Consider the following 16,622-nt stretch of genomic DNA (forward strand, 5'->3'; position numbering starts at 1 on the left):
TAGTCATCAACATTTGGGAAGATCTTGTAAGCAAATTCTTTTATTAAAATAGGTTCAGGAACCTCTTGGCTAGCCTTTTCATACTCACACCACCATTTCACAATGCTTCCATTATTATCCCCCTTTGGTGTTACACTAATATATCCCTTGTAACTCTTCAAGTACTTAAGGAGGTCACCATCAATCACACTATAAATTATTGTCCTCTTTGCATCATCAACATCTTCAATCCTTTCTGTAACTGTCTTCACATCAAGTTCATGGCCTGGAAAGAGAGAGACCCAAAAAAAAAAAAAAGAATTATTGATGAAAAATACAAATAACATAAATCTCATTTTATTGCTTATTTTAAATTTTATTAATACTTGTCTAGAAAAGGTATAGTATATATATGGTTCTAATAATGCGTATAATTATATATTATGATGTAAATAAAATAATTAAGTTTGACTGATTATAAGAAGTTAATAAGCAAAATATTCTATGTTATGTAAATATATCAAAATTAATTAAAAAAAGGAAGACATTACATGCCTAAGTCTAAAGTTACTTTCATGAGAGAGCCCGGAGCCTTGCCATCACCCTGAATAATGTGAGTGCCTTTGTAAATAGATGGTGAAGTCTTTGGGAATATGGTTGCAAAATCCCTGATAGCACTCCAGAACTTGTCTGCATTTGATTTCACCTCCATTTCTGCCTCAAGCTTTCCAACAACACCAGCCATTGCTTATATCAACTCAAGAAGAAAAATAAGAGAGCGAGAGAGCGGGGGGAGAGAATTGTTGTGACTTATGAGAACGTACTAAAAGATTTGCACATATATAACAATGGAAACGGTTCAAGTGTGACCAATAAAAAGATTTTTATCGAAAATTATTATAACGGTTGGTTTAGTTGGTTTATATTGTAGTTAGTTTTTTAGATTTTTTTGAGTATTTTTATCATACTATATTCATTTTTTATGGATAAAATGTTAGTTTCATTTTTTTTTTATGAATAATGGCGAGTCCAAGTACGGACACATTTGGATGTTTTACAACAATATAAATAGAAAAAAAAATTGTTATTGATTGTAGTTGTGTATTGCTTCGTATCATACCCCTATTTAAATATATATAGGGTCCATATTTTTAACATTTATTAAATGTAAGTTTTCTTGGTAATATGAGTATTCTACCATGAAAATATTGAGCCACTCATGTTATTAATGGTCATCCACATCATTCATACTTATCACAACACTCCCCCTTGGATGACCATTTAGCATTATGCCTCATTAAAACCTTATTAAAGAAAAATTCAATGGGAAAAAACGTTAGTGAAGGAAAAAGAGTATAATATCCTTTGTGATGGGGACTGCCTCGTTAAAAATCTTGTCAAGAAAAATCCAATGGGAAAAAACCTGACCAAAGAAAAAACAGTACAGTCTTTCCCTCTTGTCGACATCATTTAACATCTCAAAATCGACGCACCCCAATATGATGTACCAATTTTTCAAAGGAGGATTTTGGGAGTGACTTTGTAAATAAATCTACCAGATTATCACTTGATTGCTGTTGGACATTAATTGTGCCTTGATTTTGAAGATTGTGAGTGAAGAAGAATTTGGGAAAAATATGCTTTGTTCTATCTCCTTTGATGTATCCACCCTTAAGTTGAGCAATGCATGCTGTATTATCTTCAAACAGGACAGTCAGAGCTATCTTTTGATCAATTAATCCACATGATGACATAATATATTGAATCAAATTTCTAAGCCAAAACACTCACGACTTGCTTCATGAATCCCTAGTATTTCAACATGATTAGAGGATGTTGCTGCAATTATTGTCTGTTTCGTGGACCTCCATGATATAGTTGTACCACCATATGTGAATAGATATCCTGTTTGAGATCTCCCTTTATGTGGATCAGACAAGTATCCAACATCTGCATAGCCAACTAATTGTGACTTGGATTCATATGGATAATATAATCCCATGTCAACCGTTCCTCGAAGATATCAAAAGATTTATTTAATTCCATTCCAATGTCTTCTGGTTGGAGAGGAACTATACCTTGCTAGTAAATTCGCAGCAAATGATATATCGGGATGTGTATTATTAGCAAGATACATTAGTGCTCCAATGGCACTAAGATATGGTACTTCACGACCAAGGATATATTCATTTTCTTCCTTAGGACGGAATTGATCCTTATTCACATCTAAAAATCTTACGATCATTGGGGGTACTTAATGGATGTGACATATCTATATAAAATCTCTTCAAGATCTTTTCTGTGTATGTTGTTTGACGAATGAAGATCCCATTTGTTGTGTGCTCGATCTGCAGGTCGAGACAGAATTTAGTTTTTCCAAGATCTTTCATCTCAAACTCTTCTTTTAGAGTTTTTATAATTTTTGGAATCTCTTCAAGAGTTCTACTGATATTTAAATCATCGACGTACATAGCAATTATAATGAATCCATATGCAGATTTCTTTATGAAAATATATGAGCAGATATCATCATTCTTAAATTTATTTTTGGTCAGATACTCAATAAGACAATTATACCACATTCGTTCAGATTGCTTTAGACCATATAAAGATCTTTGCAATTTAACTGAGTATAATCCCTGCGAATATTCATTGGATGGTTTAGATATCTTCGGTGCTTTAGGGACTTTCATATAGATATCACGATCTAATGAGCCGTATAAATAAGCTGTTACCACATTCATTAAATGCATATGTAGTTTATGATATGCGGATAAACTGACAAAATAACACAATGTTATCGCATCCACTAAAGGGGAATACATTTCTTCATAATCTATACCGGGTCTTTGTGAGAAACCTTGTACCACAAGTCGGGCTTTGTAGCGCACAACTTCATTTTTCTCATTTCGTTTTCTCACAAATACCCATCGGTATCCAACAGGTTTTACATCTTCTGGTGTACGGACTACAGGTCCAAAGACTTCACGTTTTGCAAGTGAGTCTAACTCAACCTTCATGGTTTCTTCCCATTTTGGCCAATCATTCTTTTGTCGACATTCTTCGACTGATCTTGGCTCAAGATCCTTACTTTCATGCATGATATTTAATGCCACATTATATGCAAATATTTCATTGACAATTGTCTTATTTCGGTCCCATATCTGTCTTGTAAAGACATAATTTATCGAGATCTCGTCATTTTCACAATTTTCAGGTACCTGAATGTCTTCTGACGTTAAAACTATATAAGAATTTTGGACAACTGCAGATGTCTCTACTATGACTTTTTCAACAGGGATCGTATTTACCTCTTTTCTTTTTTGAGAATTTTTGTCTTTGGAACCGACAGGCCTGCCACGCTTCTGGCGTGAATTTGCTTCAGTGGCTACTTGTCCTACTGGGACATCAATTCGAATTGGAGCATTTTCCGCTGGTATATAAGATTTGGTTATGCTATTTGTATCGAAAAATGCATCAGGCAATTCATTTGCTATTCTTTGCAAATATATAATCTTTTGAACTTCTAGTTCACATTGCCCTGATTGAGGATCTAAATGCATCAAAGATGATGCTTTCCAATTAAGTTCCTTTTCAGGAAGTTTATTCTCTCCCTCTAATGTTGAAAATTTTGATTTATCAAAATGACAATCCGCAAACCGGGCTTTAAATACATCTCCAGTTTGTATCTCGAGATACCTCACTATAGAGAGAGAATCATATCCAACATATATCCCCAATTTTCTTTGGAGTCCTATTTTGGTGCGAGGTGGTACAATGGGAACATATATCACACACTCAAATATTCTTAAATGAGAAATATTTGACTGCTGGCCAAAAGCTAATTGCATAGGAGAGAATTGATGGTAACTCGTTAGCTTCAAATGAATAAGTGCTGCAGCATGTAAAATAGCATGCCCCCAAGTTGAGGTTGGGAGATTTGTTCTCATAAGTAAGGGTCTAGCAATTAATTGGAGGCGTTTAATAAGTGATTCTGCTAACCCATTTTGTGTGTGAACATAAGCTACTGGATGTTCAACACTTATTCCATTAGCCATACAATAAGCATCAAATGCTTGGGAAGTAAATTCATCAGCATTATCAAGACGAATTGCTTTGATTGGATTTTCTGAAAATTGTGGTTTTAATCGAATAATTTGAGCCAGTAATCTCGCAAACGCCAGGTTGCGAGAAGACAATAAACACACATGTGACCATCTCGAAGATGCGTCTATTAGGACCATAAAATATCTAAAAGATCCACATGGTGGATGAATAGGTCTACGTATATCGTCTTGAATCCTTTCTAGGAATTCAGGAAACTCAAATCAAATTTTTACTGGTGATGACCTTAAAATTAACTTCCACTGAGAACATGCAACACAACAAAATTCACTAGATTTAAGAATATTTTGGTTCTTTAGTGAATGTCTATGAGAGTTTTCAATAATTCTCCGCATCATAGTTGTTCGCGGATGACCCAATCGGTCGTGCCAAATTATAAATTCATTTGGGCTAGTAAACTTCTGGTTTACAATGGCATGTGATTCAATTGTAATAATTTTAATATAATACAACCCAGATGAAAGTGAGGGTAACTTTTCTAATATAACCTTTTTATTTGAATCATGGGTTGTGATATACAAGTACTCATGATTTTTCTCATTCATTGTCTCAATATGATATCTATTTCTGCGAATATCTTTAAAACTCAATAAGTTTTTTAGAGACTTAGTAGACAATAGTGCATTATTTATATGAATTTTGTTCCTCCAGGAAACAAAATTATATCTCTTCCGGAGCCTTCTATCACATTACCCTGGCCAATAATAGTATTAACATATTATTCTTTTGGCACAATATGGGTAAAATATATATTACTTTTGAGAATGATGTGCAAAATTGCACTATCTGTAAGGCAAATATCTTCACCATATGTCTTTACCATTTTCTTCAAAAATAAATAATAATAAAATGAGTAAAAATATTTACGCAGTAAAATTATTTTCTTGATTGAAAATATTTTTCTAAGAAGTATAGTATATACTAAAAATTTTATTATTACTATTATCTTGGCACATTCAGTAATTTTGAAATTTAAATGCATAAAACTTAACAAGAAATTTCTTACATTATTTATTCACATGAATACTTAACAAACACATATTAAACTATTCCATCATTGATCAAATGACCAATATTTCCTTCAGGATCCTCAAAAAAATTAGATATATCATAATGGATGGTGAAATTTTTAATATTATTTGAAACAAAATTTGTTTCATTTTCTTTGTCGTCTTTTTTCAAAGATGCTTCATAAAGATCGACTAGGTGCCTTGGGGTACGACAGGTACGTGATCAATGGCCATTTCCACCACAACAGAAATATTTATCCTTAATTGATTTATTTTGCTCATTATTCCTTTCTTTATCCCACTTCTGGTGAGATCCTTTCTTGTGAACATAATTCATTTTTCTTCCATAATTTTTCTTATTACCCAAACCTTGCCATTTACCTCTTCTGGGGTTATGATTTGCCGCATTTGCTTCAAGAAATGGGGCGGCGCCAACTGGGCGCGCTTCATGATTTCTTAAGAGCAACTCATTGTTGCGTATAAGTAGGAAGTCGACGTGGAACAGAAAATAATGTGGCATCCCCTGTCTTTGTCATCTTAGCAACTCGCATATTAGGAGAAGGGGAGGTGAGCAATTTTCCTCGAGTCAATGAGGATTCAACCTGTGAAATAACCATTAGAATATGAAATTCATCCAATTTTTAGGTAAAAATAATGCAATGAGGTTTGAGGTTAAGCTAGCAAGTAAAAAATAGTTGAAGATAAAGTTTCAATAACCAAGGTTCCATTACCTTAGTCGGCAATGTCCTGCAGTAATTGCTGGCAAGGAAAGCTGTAGACTTAGCCTTGGTTCTAAGTTGAGGGTTGACAATGCACTTTCCTTTAATGTTGTTAAGTCGTGAAGATTGTGATGCCCGAGACAACCTCGATTCATGCTTATCTGATATAGTGGCATCATCTTCGACATCAGAGATATCAATGGTGACATCATTGTCGAGTTGTGCGGGGCTGCATCTCAACCTCTTTCTCAATGGTGGATCAGCGACTGGTGTCATCATTGGGTTCCTGTCTATACTTTGCTGAGTAAAATCAACGTTGCTGACTGAATCTTTGGGAGGTAGGTTTGTGTTGTACTCATCATGGTCTTTGCACTTATCTTCATTATGGTACAACTTAAACTCCATCACCTTGAGTGATCTCTCTATGTTTCCAGAAGCCTTAGTTAGTTCTTCCATAGACTTCTTTAGCTCTCCTAGCTCCTTCACATCTCTCCTCAAGTCCTGTAAATAAACAGCACCAAGGTCTACATTAATGGCTAATCAAGTCGGAAGTGGAGACTTATTTAAATGATTTTATTCCTTTGGATTATTGGATTAATATAATCTAATGGCTAACATACTTCAATTGCACGAAATAACTCATCTATAGAAATATTCTGCAGTTGCGGCGATGTCGGGTCTTGCGTAGGGGTTGCACTCGTTGCAACAAATTCCACACCATTTATACGCATAAAAGGGTCAGCTTCAAACCTGCAACCAAATATTAGAAACATTTACTATCACGTAAATATTGAAATTGATGAAAAGTAAATTTATTTACTTAGAATTTGAGACCGAATCAGGTGCAACTGCAGTGACATTCTCTGCAGTGGCCATTGAAATTGTAAAATATACTGCCGACAAGATTAGGTTGGTTGACAACAAATAGGATTTACAACTGGCTGGCCGTTATGAATTTTATAAAGGAACAATTACAGGAAACAAATCAAGTGAAATTAATTGAGATATCCCGAGATTTTATTACATTTAATTCAGAAAAAAATTTAATTCAATATCAAATACAGAAACTTGTTATCACATTAATGAGCATTCAATTTTTTAAAATACCTGGACGTTACTCTAACTGTTAAATTTTATACTTTAAATTTCAAATTTTAATATGTCCAATTTCAAAATTCAAATTTAGAAAACTGAAAAAAAAAGGGTGGTTACGGAAGTTGCAGTATAAATTCAACTCACATATATAAAAAAAAATTACTTTAATCTCAAGTATAAATTCAACAGTTGTGGTGGCGTTTTCCAAGGTAGGAGAAGAGCAACAGAAGGCAGCAGAAGAAGCTCGAGAGAATCTGAAGAGGCTTGAAGTTGGACTTGAGGAAAAACGCTTTTTTGGAGGTGATAACATTGGCTTTGCGGACATTGCTATGGCTAGCTTCCATACTGGATTGGAATAGTTGAGGAAGTTGTGGCCATCAACCTTATTGATGCATAGTCAATGCGCTTAACTCATGGTTCCGTACTTTTATTGACATTCCAATTATCAAAGAACTCATGCCTCGGCATAAATTGCTCCATCTCACACCAAGGCATCACATATATAAAAAAAATTTACTTTAATCTCAAGTATAAATTCAACACAACACACTAAATTTATGAATATTGTAACTTCTTTTTTCTACTTTAATCTCAAGTATAAATTCAACTCACATATGTAAAAAATATTTTACTCTACTATAAAATATAAAACTACTTTAACACATTTATTCTAACAAGTTTGGCTAACTCATAAGTTTAATTTAATGGAACTGCTTCCGTGAGCTCCTTTGAGCTAAACTCATTAATAGTTTAAGAAATTGGATCCATATATTAGTAAGTGGAATTTGAATAAATACTGATTTAACCAGTTGGCTCATAACTTGACTTAATGTATATATGCATGTGTATTACTTATTTGAGCTAATATATGTTATCTTCATTATATTTGAGCCATTTCTTAAGTTTAAACCAACTCTATATTTTTTATAAGCTAAATTTTAAAACAATCAGGGATATTTCTAGGACTTTTCATGAAGACATGAAGTAACTATTAAAATCAACCCAGTTACCATATAAGAAAACACCCTTCACTCATAAATAAGGAGATTTGATTCTTCTCATTAATGAACTCTTTAGAAAGAACTCTGACAGTTTTCTTATTATACAAGCACATGTTATATTTATCACAACTATCTCCAGAAGCATTCAAATTTTTAATACAAATTTTTTCACTCAATTCTAGTAAAACCAATTCTAGTAAAATCACTTTTTCTTTATTGTTGTCCTAACCATAGTGCTAACATTATTTTCTATATGGTATGAACATATTTTGAGCTATAAATAGTCTTCCTAGGATTCTATTTGCTTAATTTTTTCCATTAGTTTCACAATCATTTTCTCCGTAAGCATACAAACAATATCTAGGAGTGAATACAAGCTATTCGATGCATAAAATAGGACAATATATGCCATACTTGACATTAAATTGAGTAAAAATTGACATCATACATATTTACCCTGTTAAATAAGTTCAATTATTATCATTAAGTAACTCTTTTTAAAGAGATATGAGTATTTTTATGAATGTATTTTTAACATCAATTAGTTATTAAAAAAGTTTATCAACAATCCTTCACCCACTCCCTCCAATTAACAAAGTTTAATTATGTCCTGCTCAACCATAAGTTTCAACAACATTAAGAAAAATGCAAGATTATTTACTGACTTTTTTTGTTCCATGGCTAGATTTATTCTATTAGCTTATAGTTGGTCTCATACATGTCTTTTCATTGATCTTTTGTGAAGCACACCATCAATTTCAGATTTCTAAGCATCTTATGAAGCCAAACAGCCACAGCTATAGATCTATTGATGAAGAAGGTTAAAAAATTAAAGAAATTACAATAAAATATTTTTTTATGTTATTCTAAAAAATATAAAAAAAAATGTTGTAAGAAAAAAAGAAAAAAAAATGAAAACCTTATTTGGGGAAGTAAGGAACGACTTTGATGCTTGACAAATGGTTGGAAGTTGTGGGTCTCCTTTGAGGCCATTCTCTTCAGCAAACATTTTTTTCCTTTTTTTTCATGTTTCTTCTTTTTTGGGTCTCTGTGTATGTATGTGAGACAGCTTCGATGAAAAATACCTCCTCCTCGAAAAACATCACACGACGTCGATGACCATCCAGACGAGAAGAACATCACAAATTTTGGTGGCGGGGTGAGCAGGAGTGCGGAATAATGTCGATCCAGGATCTGACACTTGCATGCGTTCATGGGTAGTCTCGATCCAGACCCTGTTAGTTGCTGTTAGTGCCGGGGTTCATTGCAGTGGTGAAGAAGGGTTCATTGCAATGGTGAATAAGAAGAAGAAGAAGAAAATCAGAAGAGGAAGAGACCCATCTGCAAAACAAATAATAAGAGGAAGACAAATCCAGACCCTGGTAGTTGCTGTTAGTGCCGGAGTTCATTGCAGTGGTGAAGAAGGATTCATTGCAATGGTGAATAAGAAGAAGAAGAAGAAGAAAATCAGAAGAAGAAGAGACCCATCTGCAAAAAAATAATAAAAGATGAAAAGGTTTATTTGTAAAAACATTAAATATTAGGGAGTATTTAATAAAATTAAATATATAAATTTATATTTAATCTACACCATTAGATATAATATTAAAATGATCTAACAGTTTAAATTAAAAATTAGACTAAAGGATTAACGTTAGTCCTAAAGATAGTTGGGACCAACAAATCAGCTCTCGAATCACAAGATCCAAATTCTTCCATCAATTTCTAACTCTTATGAGTAAAGGTATGCTTTCACATTATGATATATTTTTCGTGATTCAATACAGATGATTTGGGTTATTGAAATTAATTTATTCCAACAAATAGTATCAGAGCCATCCATAATTTAATCATTGAAAATATTTGACTTTATTTTATTCGATCAATATACATACATATGCGTTATTTACATTACATATAAAATTGCTGCAAGCTTCGTGAAATTGTTTCCATATGCATCGTGTGTCATATGTATGTATATATATTAATTAGTATGTCTACTGATGCAGTATGATTTTTCAACTTATGATTAAAGACGTACTAATATGTATGTATGTTGATGGACATTAATTGTTTGGTTATACAGTAAAGGTATATTTATATATGTATATAATTATACGATATTAATTTGGCAATTAATTTATATAATGATTAATTTTAATTTTAATGGATAAAAAAAAAATTCTTTTGGTACATGAATATGTTTTAGTTATAATTATGTTTTTTTTTAAGGATCAAAAGGATACTATTAAGATTTAATTCCTTTTGGAATTTAAATATTTTTTTGTTACATAAAGAAACTGGTAATAATTTGGATTAGTATACTCATCTATTTTATAAAGATTTGGTTTTAGAATAAATTGATTAAATATTATGCTGCCAAAGTAGCCTCTTTTGTGAAAATTGATTTATTCAAAACATAAGGATTGTGATGTTATGTAATTTCATGCGAATATTGATCAGCCCAAAGGAAGGCCTATATTTGGCCGAATTACATACACATTCATTGTAAATACATGTTTGGGTAACTAATTAAGAATAAAGTAATACTTATTATTTATGCGGACAATAATCGACCCAAAGGAAGTTTATTGTTTGGCCAAATAATAAGCATTGCACACTTTTGTTTATTTTCTATTAATTATGCGGTCAATAATCGGCCCAAAGGAAGGTTATTGTTTGGCCAATTAATAGAAAATATATGCGGTAATAAATAGGTTGCGAAGTTTAAGTTTCCATGTGCGCATTAAGTCGGTCCAAAGAAAGGCTTAGGGCTTGTTTGGGTGAGCTTTTAAAAAAAGATCTTTTTTTGAGTTATCTTTTTTTAAAAGATCTTATAGAGAAGTAAAAGTAATTTTATGTTTGGATATCTCATGTAAAAAGGTCTTTTTATCTATCAATTATGTTTGGGTATAACAGTATAAAAGTATTTTTTTTGTTCATTTATTACATGAAAAACATCTTTTTTTTAAGGAAAAAAGATCTTTTAAAAAAAGATGTAAATTACAGCTTCTCAAAAAAGATCTTTTTTTTTTTATTTTACTAGTGCTTTTACTTTTACTACTAGAAATTTGCCAAACACGTTAAAAAATAAAAAAAGATCTTTTTTCATTGAAAAAAGATCCTTTTTTAACAAAATAATGGCGCCCAAACATGCACTTAATGTGTGATAGAAATTTTGACAATATTTGATTACTGCAATGAGAGTATCACTTACAGTTAATTTTTCTATCCAAAGATTGAAAATTAATGTTGTTCTAGATATCTCAATATGGATTTTTTTCCATTATTTGACTAATGTTTACTGCATGTTTATTTGTTCCAAACCAGAAACTATGGCTTTAGCTACCAATATTTCTGCACAAATTAGCAGTATTCCTATGCTGAATGGTTCAAACTTTAAAGTTTGGAAGGATACCGTGGAGATTGTCTTTGATTGTATGGATCTAGATATAGCTCTTCGAGAGGAGAAACCCACTTCCAGTCCGGAAAATCTCAATGAGGTTAAAATAGAGAAGTGGGAGAGATCCAATCGAATGAGCATTATGATCATGAAACGCTCAATTCCTGAGGCATTTCGAGACTCAATTACTAAGGATAAAGATGCTAAACAATTCCTGAAAGATGTTGAAAAATTCTTTACTAAGAATGAAAAGGCGGAGGCAAGTAGTCTTTTGAGCAAACTTGTCTCCATGAGGTATAAAGGTAAAGGGAACATAAGGGAGTACATTATGAAAATGTCTCATCTTGCTTCAAAATTGAAAGCACTAAAGTTAGAGTTGTCTGAAGATTTAATCGTGCATTTCATTTTGATTTCCCTTCCTGCACACTTTGGACAATTCAAAGTGAGTTATAACACTCTGAAGGACACTTGGTCCTTAAATGAGCTTATATCTCACTGTGTGCAAGAAGAAGAGAGGCTACAGCAAGATAAGACTGAAAGTGCTCACATGGCTTCATCTTCTCAGTATAAAAGAAAGCGTAATACCATTACGGATGTGCCTTCTCAGCAGAAAAAGGCTAAGAAACAGGATCAAGTTTCAACCTGTTTCTTCTGTAAGAAGGTGGGACACATGAAGAAGGATTGTACCAAATATGCCACCTGGCGTGTAAAGAAGGGTATAATTCTTACTTTCGTTTGTTCCGAGGCTAGTTTAATTTATGCACCTGTTGATACTTGGTGGGTAGATTCTGCTGCTACTACTCATGTAAGTGTTACTATGCAGGGTTGCCTGTGGAGCCGACCGCCAAGTGATGCTGAAAGATACATCTATGTGGCAGACGGCAATATAGTTGCAGTCGAAGCTATAGGAACCTTTAGATTATGTTCCACGAGTGGATTTTACTTGGATTTATTAGAGACATTTTATGTACCGTCATTTAGACGGAATTTGGTTTCTGTTTCTCGTTTGGACAAATTAGGTCATTTTTGTTCGTTCGGAGACAATAAAGTCAGTCTCTTCTATAATTCGAATAATATTTACTCTGGTCATTTGGTGGATAATCTATATAGGATGGACTTAAATTCCTATAATAATAAAATACTGCAAAAGGGTACAAAACGAAAACAAAATGAGAATTCGGCATCATTATGGCACAAACGCCTAGGTCATATCTCTAAACAGAGAATTCAGAGGCTCGTGTCGGATGAAATTATTGGACCCCTAAATTTGGCAGACTTTGAAGTCTGCATTGAGTGCATAAAGGGGAAAAGGACAAACGAAAGGAAATTAGGTGCCGAAAGAACTAAAGATGTCTTAGAACTGATACATACCGATATATGTGGCCCATTCCCTACTGTCTCTTGGAATGGACAACGGTACTTTATTACGTTCATAGATGATTACTCTCGTTACGGGTATCTATATTTAATTCATGAAAAGTCTCAAGCCTTGGATGTTTTCAAGTCTTTCAAAGCTGAAGTTGAACTTCAACTTGGAAAGAAAATTAAAGCTGTCAAATCTGATCGTGGTGGTGAATACTACGGAAGATATGACGGTTCAGGTGAGCAACGTCCTGGGCCTTTTGCTCTTTTCCTAGAGGAGTGTGGTATTGCTCCGCAATACACCATGCCAGGCAAACCTAGCATGAATGGTGTTGCAGAGCGAAGGAACCGAACTCTTAAAGACATGGTGAGAAGTATGATTAGTCATTCTTCCTTGCTTGAATCACTCTGGGGAGAAGCCTTAAAGACCGCAGTGTACATCCTTAATAGGGTACCAAGCAAAGAAGTTAACAAAACCCCATATAAAATTTGGACTGGAAAAATGCCCAGTATAAAGAATTTGCATATTTGGGGATGTCCAGCTGAGGCACGACCTTATAGGCCGCATGAAAGAAAATTGGACTCAAGGACAATTAGTTGCTACTTTGTTGGTTACGCTGAGCGTTCACGGGGGTACAAGTTTTACAATCCTGCATCAAGGTCTATTTTTGAGACGGAAAATGCGAGATTTCTTGAGGATGTTGAGTTTGGGGGGGGGGGAAGAAATATTAGAAATGTTGCTTTTGATGATGATTCTGTAACTGACAATGATCAGGTCCTTGTGCCTATTACTGTTCAAGATACAGTTACAGTACAAGAGCACAATGAGAATCTTACTGTAGATCCAGTTACAGTACAAGAGAACAATGAGAATATTATTGTTGCTCAAGATACTGCTACAGTACAGGAAAATAATGAGAATCCTCCTCAACCCCAACCCATACAGCAAGCTCAACAACCTCAAGAAGTGCCATTAAGGAGATCCATAAGAGAAAGAAGAAGTACAATTTCGGATGAATATGTAGTCTATCTCCAAGAACATGAGGATGGCATTGGTTTGATAGAAAATGACCCAATAAATTTTCTTCAAGCCATGCAAAGTTCTAACTTTGAAAAGTGGATCGATGCTATGAAAGAAGAGATGAAGTCTATGAAAGACAATGACGTTTGGGATCTCGTAGAATTACCTGAAGGTGTGAAACCAATTGGTTGTAAATGGATATTTAAAACCAAAAGGGATTCTAAGGGTAATGTCGAGAAATATAAAGCTTGTCTAGTCGCTAAAGGCTTCACTCAAAAGGAAGGCATAGAGTACAAAGAGACTTTCTCTCCAGTATCATCAAAAGACTCTTTTAGAACCATAATGGCACTAGTAGCTCATTTTGACTTGGAGCTACATCAGATGGATGTAAAGACAGCGTTTCTCAATGGTGACATTGATAAAACGATGTATATGGTACAACTAGAACATTTTACATCAGGTGATTCAAAATCTATGGTTTGTAAGTTAAAGAAATTCATCTATGGTCTCAAACAAGCTTCCCGTCAATGGTATCACAAGTTTCATCAAGTCATTACCTCATACGGTTTTGAGGTAAATATCATAGATGAGTGTGTATACCGCAAGTTCAGTGGGAATAAATACATTTTTTTGGTCTTATATGTTGATGACATTCTACTTGCCAGTAACGATATAGGCTTGTTGCATGAAACTAAGAAATTTCTATCGAACAAATTCGAAATGAAAGATCTTGGTGATGCCTTTTTTGTATTAGGAATCGAGATACTAAGAGATCGCTCTCAAGGTATTCTTGGATTATCACAAAAGAACTATATCGAAAAGATTTTAAGTAGATATGGCATGGAAGGTTGTAAACCGATGGACACACCCGTGGCTAAAGGAGACAAGTGCAGTCTCAAGCAATGCCCTAAAAATGATCTTTAAAGGACAGCAATGCATGATAAACCTTATGCATCAGCACTAGGGAGCTTAATGTATGCTCAAGTCTGCACACGTCCCGATATATCGTTTATAGTGAGAGTATTGGGTAGATACTTGAGCAATCCGGGCATGGATCATTGGATAGCTGTTAAACGCGTAATGCGTTATCTGAAGAGAACAAAGGATTACATGCTTACTTATCGGAGATCGAAAAATTTGGAGATCATTGAGTATTCTGATTCTGATTTTGCGGGATGCCAAGACAGTAGACGCTCTACTTCAGGCTGTATCTTCATTTTGGCTGGAGGAGCTATTGCATGAAAGTCTAACAAATAGACTCTTGTAGCTTCCTCAATAATGGAGGCAGAATATGTTGCTTGCTTTGAGGCATCCAAACATGGCATATGGTTGCGAAACTTTGTCATTGAGCTTCATATAGTAGATGACATTGAAAAGCCATTAAAGATATTCTGTGACAACAAGTCAGCAGTTTTATACTCCAACAACTATAAGAGCTTGACAAAATCAAAGCATATAGACATCAAGTTCTTAGTTGTCAAGGAGAAAATTCAAGAAAAACATATTTTCATAGAACATATAGGAACATAATATATGCTAGCAGACCCATTAACTAAGGGATTGATCCCTAAAGTCTTTCATGAGCACACTGCTTGAATGGGTGTCAATGTTTGTGATGCCTTAGTTTAGTGGGAGTTTATTTTATGCTATATGTCCTATGACAGATATTGAGTTATTTTTCTGCAGAATTAAGTTGATGGTTTATTTCATGTGAAATGTTCATTTTGCAATATTTGTATTGTGTTTGATCTCAATAAAGTTGGACTAGCTGAAAATAGACACGCATGAGATCACTTGGCATGTAATTTCCATATTATTCATCCAACTTTGATCTATGTCGTTAAGTATATTAGGATAGTGATTGGCGTGGTTTAGTCACGGCAATTAATGTGATAAAAGCTACGGTAGTTCCATATCTAATGTATGAGACGGACCAGATTGTTAAAGTAATGAGAGAAATAGCATTCAGATACGTGCATAAAGTTTATAAGATGTGATTATATCAAGAAAGAATACATGTATAGCCCAAGTGGGAGATTGTTAGGAAATTATTTTAATTTCCTAATTTATTTGTGGGCAATACATATATTAATTATAATCACAAATTATGCTATTTCAAATTAAATGACTTATATAATGTTGATCTCATTTATTGTTATAAATACTAAATTGAATAAGTCATTATTACTTTTTGATTTGGAATTAAATGAGAATAAAATCGGATATTATCTTTTGTTCCTTAGATAATTATCTTTTAGATTTTAAATATATTATCTTTTGGACTTTAGATATTATTTTATTTGGGTTTAAGGATTTAATGGGTGCCATGCTCAAATATAAATAGGCTTTCAGGGTTTCGGTCCCCAATATACCAAAACCGTCTTTGTTACTCTTTCTCCATCAAAAGAGTTGCAGTTCAGCCTCCTAGGAATACAGAAGGCTTTGGTTGAAGAAGATTGAAAGAACCACAAGATCCAAATTCTTCCATCAATTTCTAACTCTTATGAATAAAGGTACGCTTCCGCATTATGATATATTTTTGGTGATTCAATATGAATGATCTGAGTTATTGAAATTAATTTATTCCAACATATTATTGATGCCACGTCATTCATACTTATCACAATAGAAAATGATTTTTCCCAAACTTTATTTACTTTTTGATTTGATTTACGTACACTTCGGCGCTGCTTAACGTGGATTGCGAACCTTATTAAATTTAGGAAATCGGGAAGAAGGGGGAAGACTTCCAAACCCCAAATTGACATATAGCAAATAAAAAATGTCTTCTATACCTATTTTGATTTCACCTTATTTTTGTCAAATTATCTTTTTTATAAACTTTGTAGGTTGTAGTTAGATGAAAATAGGCCAAGTAAAGTCGAGTTTTGATTATATTAAATCTGA

At 33.5% G+C, this 16,622-nt stretch overlaps 1 protein-coding gene across 1 annotated transcript; it reads right to left on the minus strand.

Annotated features, from left to right (window-relative positions):
• Positions 3–801, minus strand: LOC107633831 (MLP-like protein 423; the record flags this gene model as incomplete). Its single annotated transcript, XM_021117444.1, has 2 exons — positions 535–801; positions 3–265 (listed from the first exon to the last, which is right to left on the minus strand). Coding segments are annotated over exons 1-2 (453 nt in total), but the record flags the coding sequence as incomplete, so codon positions are not given.

This window comes from Arachis ipaensis, chromosome B03 (genome assembly GCF_000816755.2).
Source record: "Arachis ipaensis cultivar K30076 chromosome B03, Araip1.1, whole genome shotgun sequence".
In the NCBI taxonomy this organism is placed as follows: domain Eukaryota; kingdom Viridiplantae; phylum Streptophyta; class Magnoliopsida; order Fabales; family Fabaceae; genus Arachis; species Arachis ipaensis.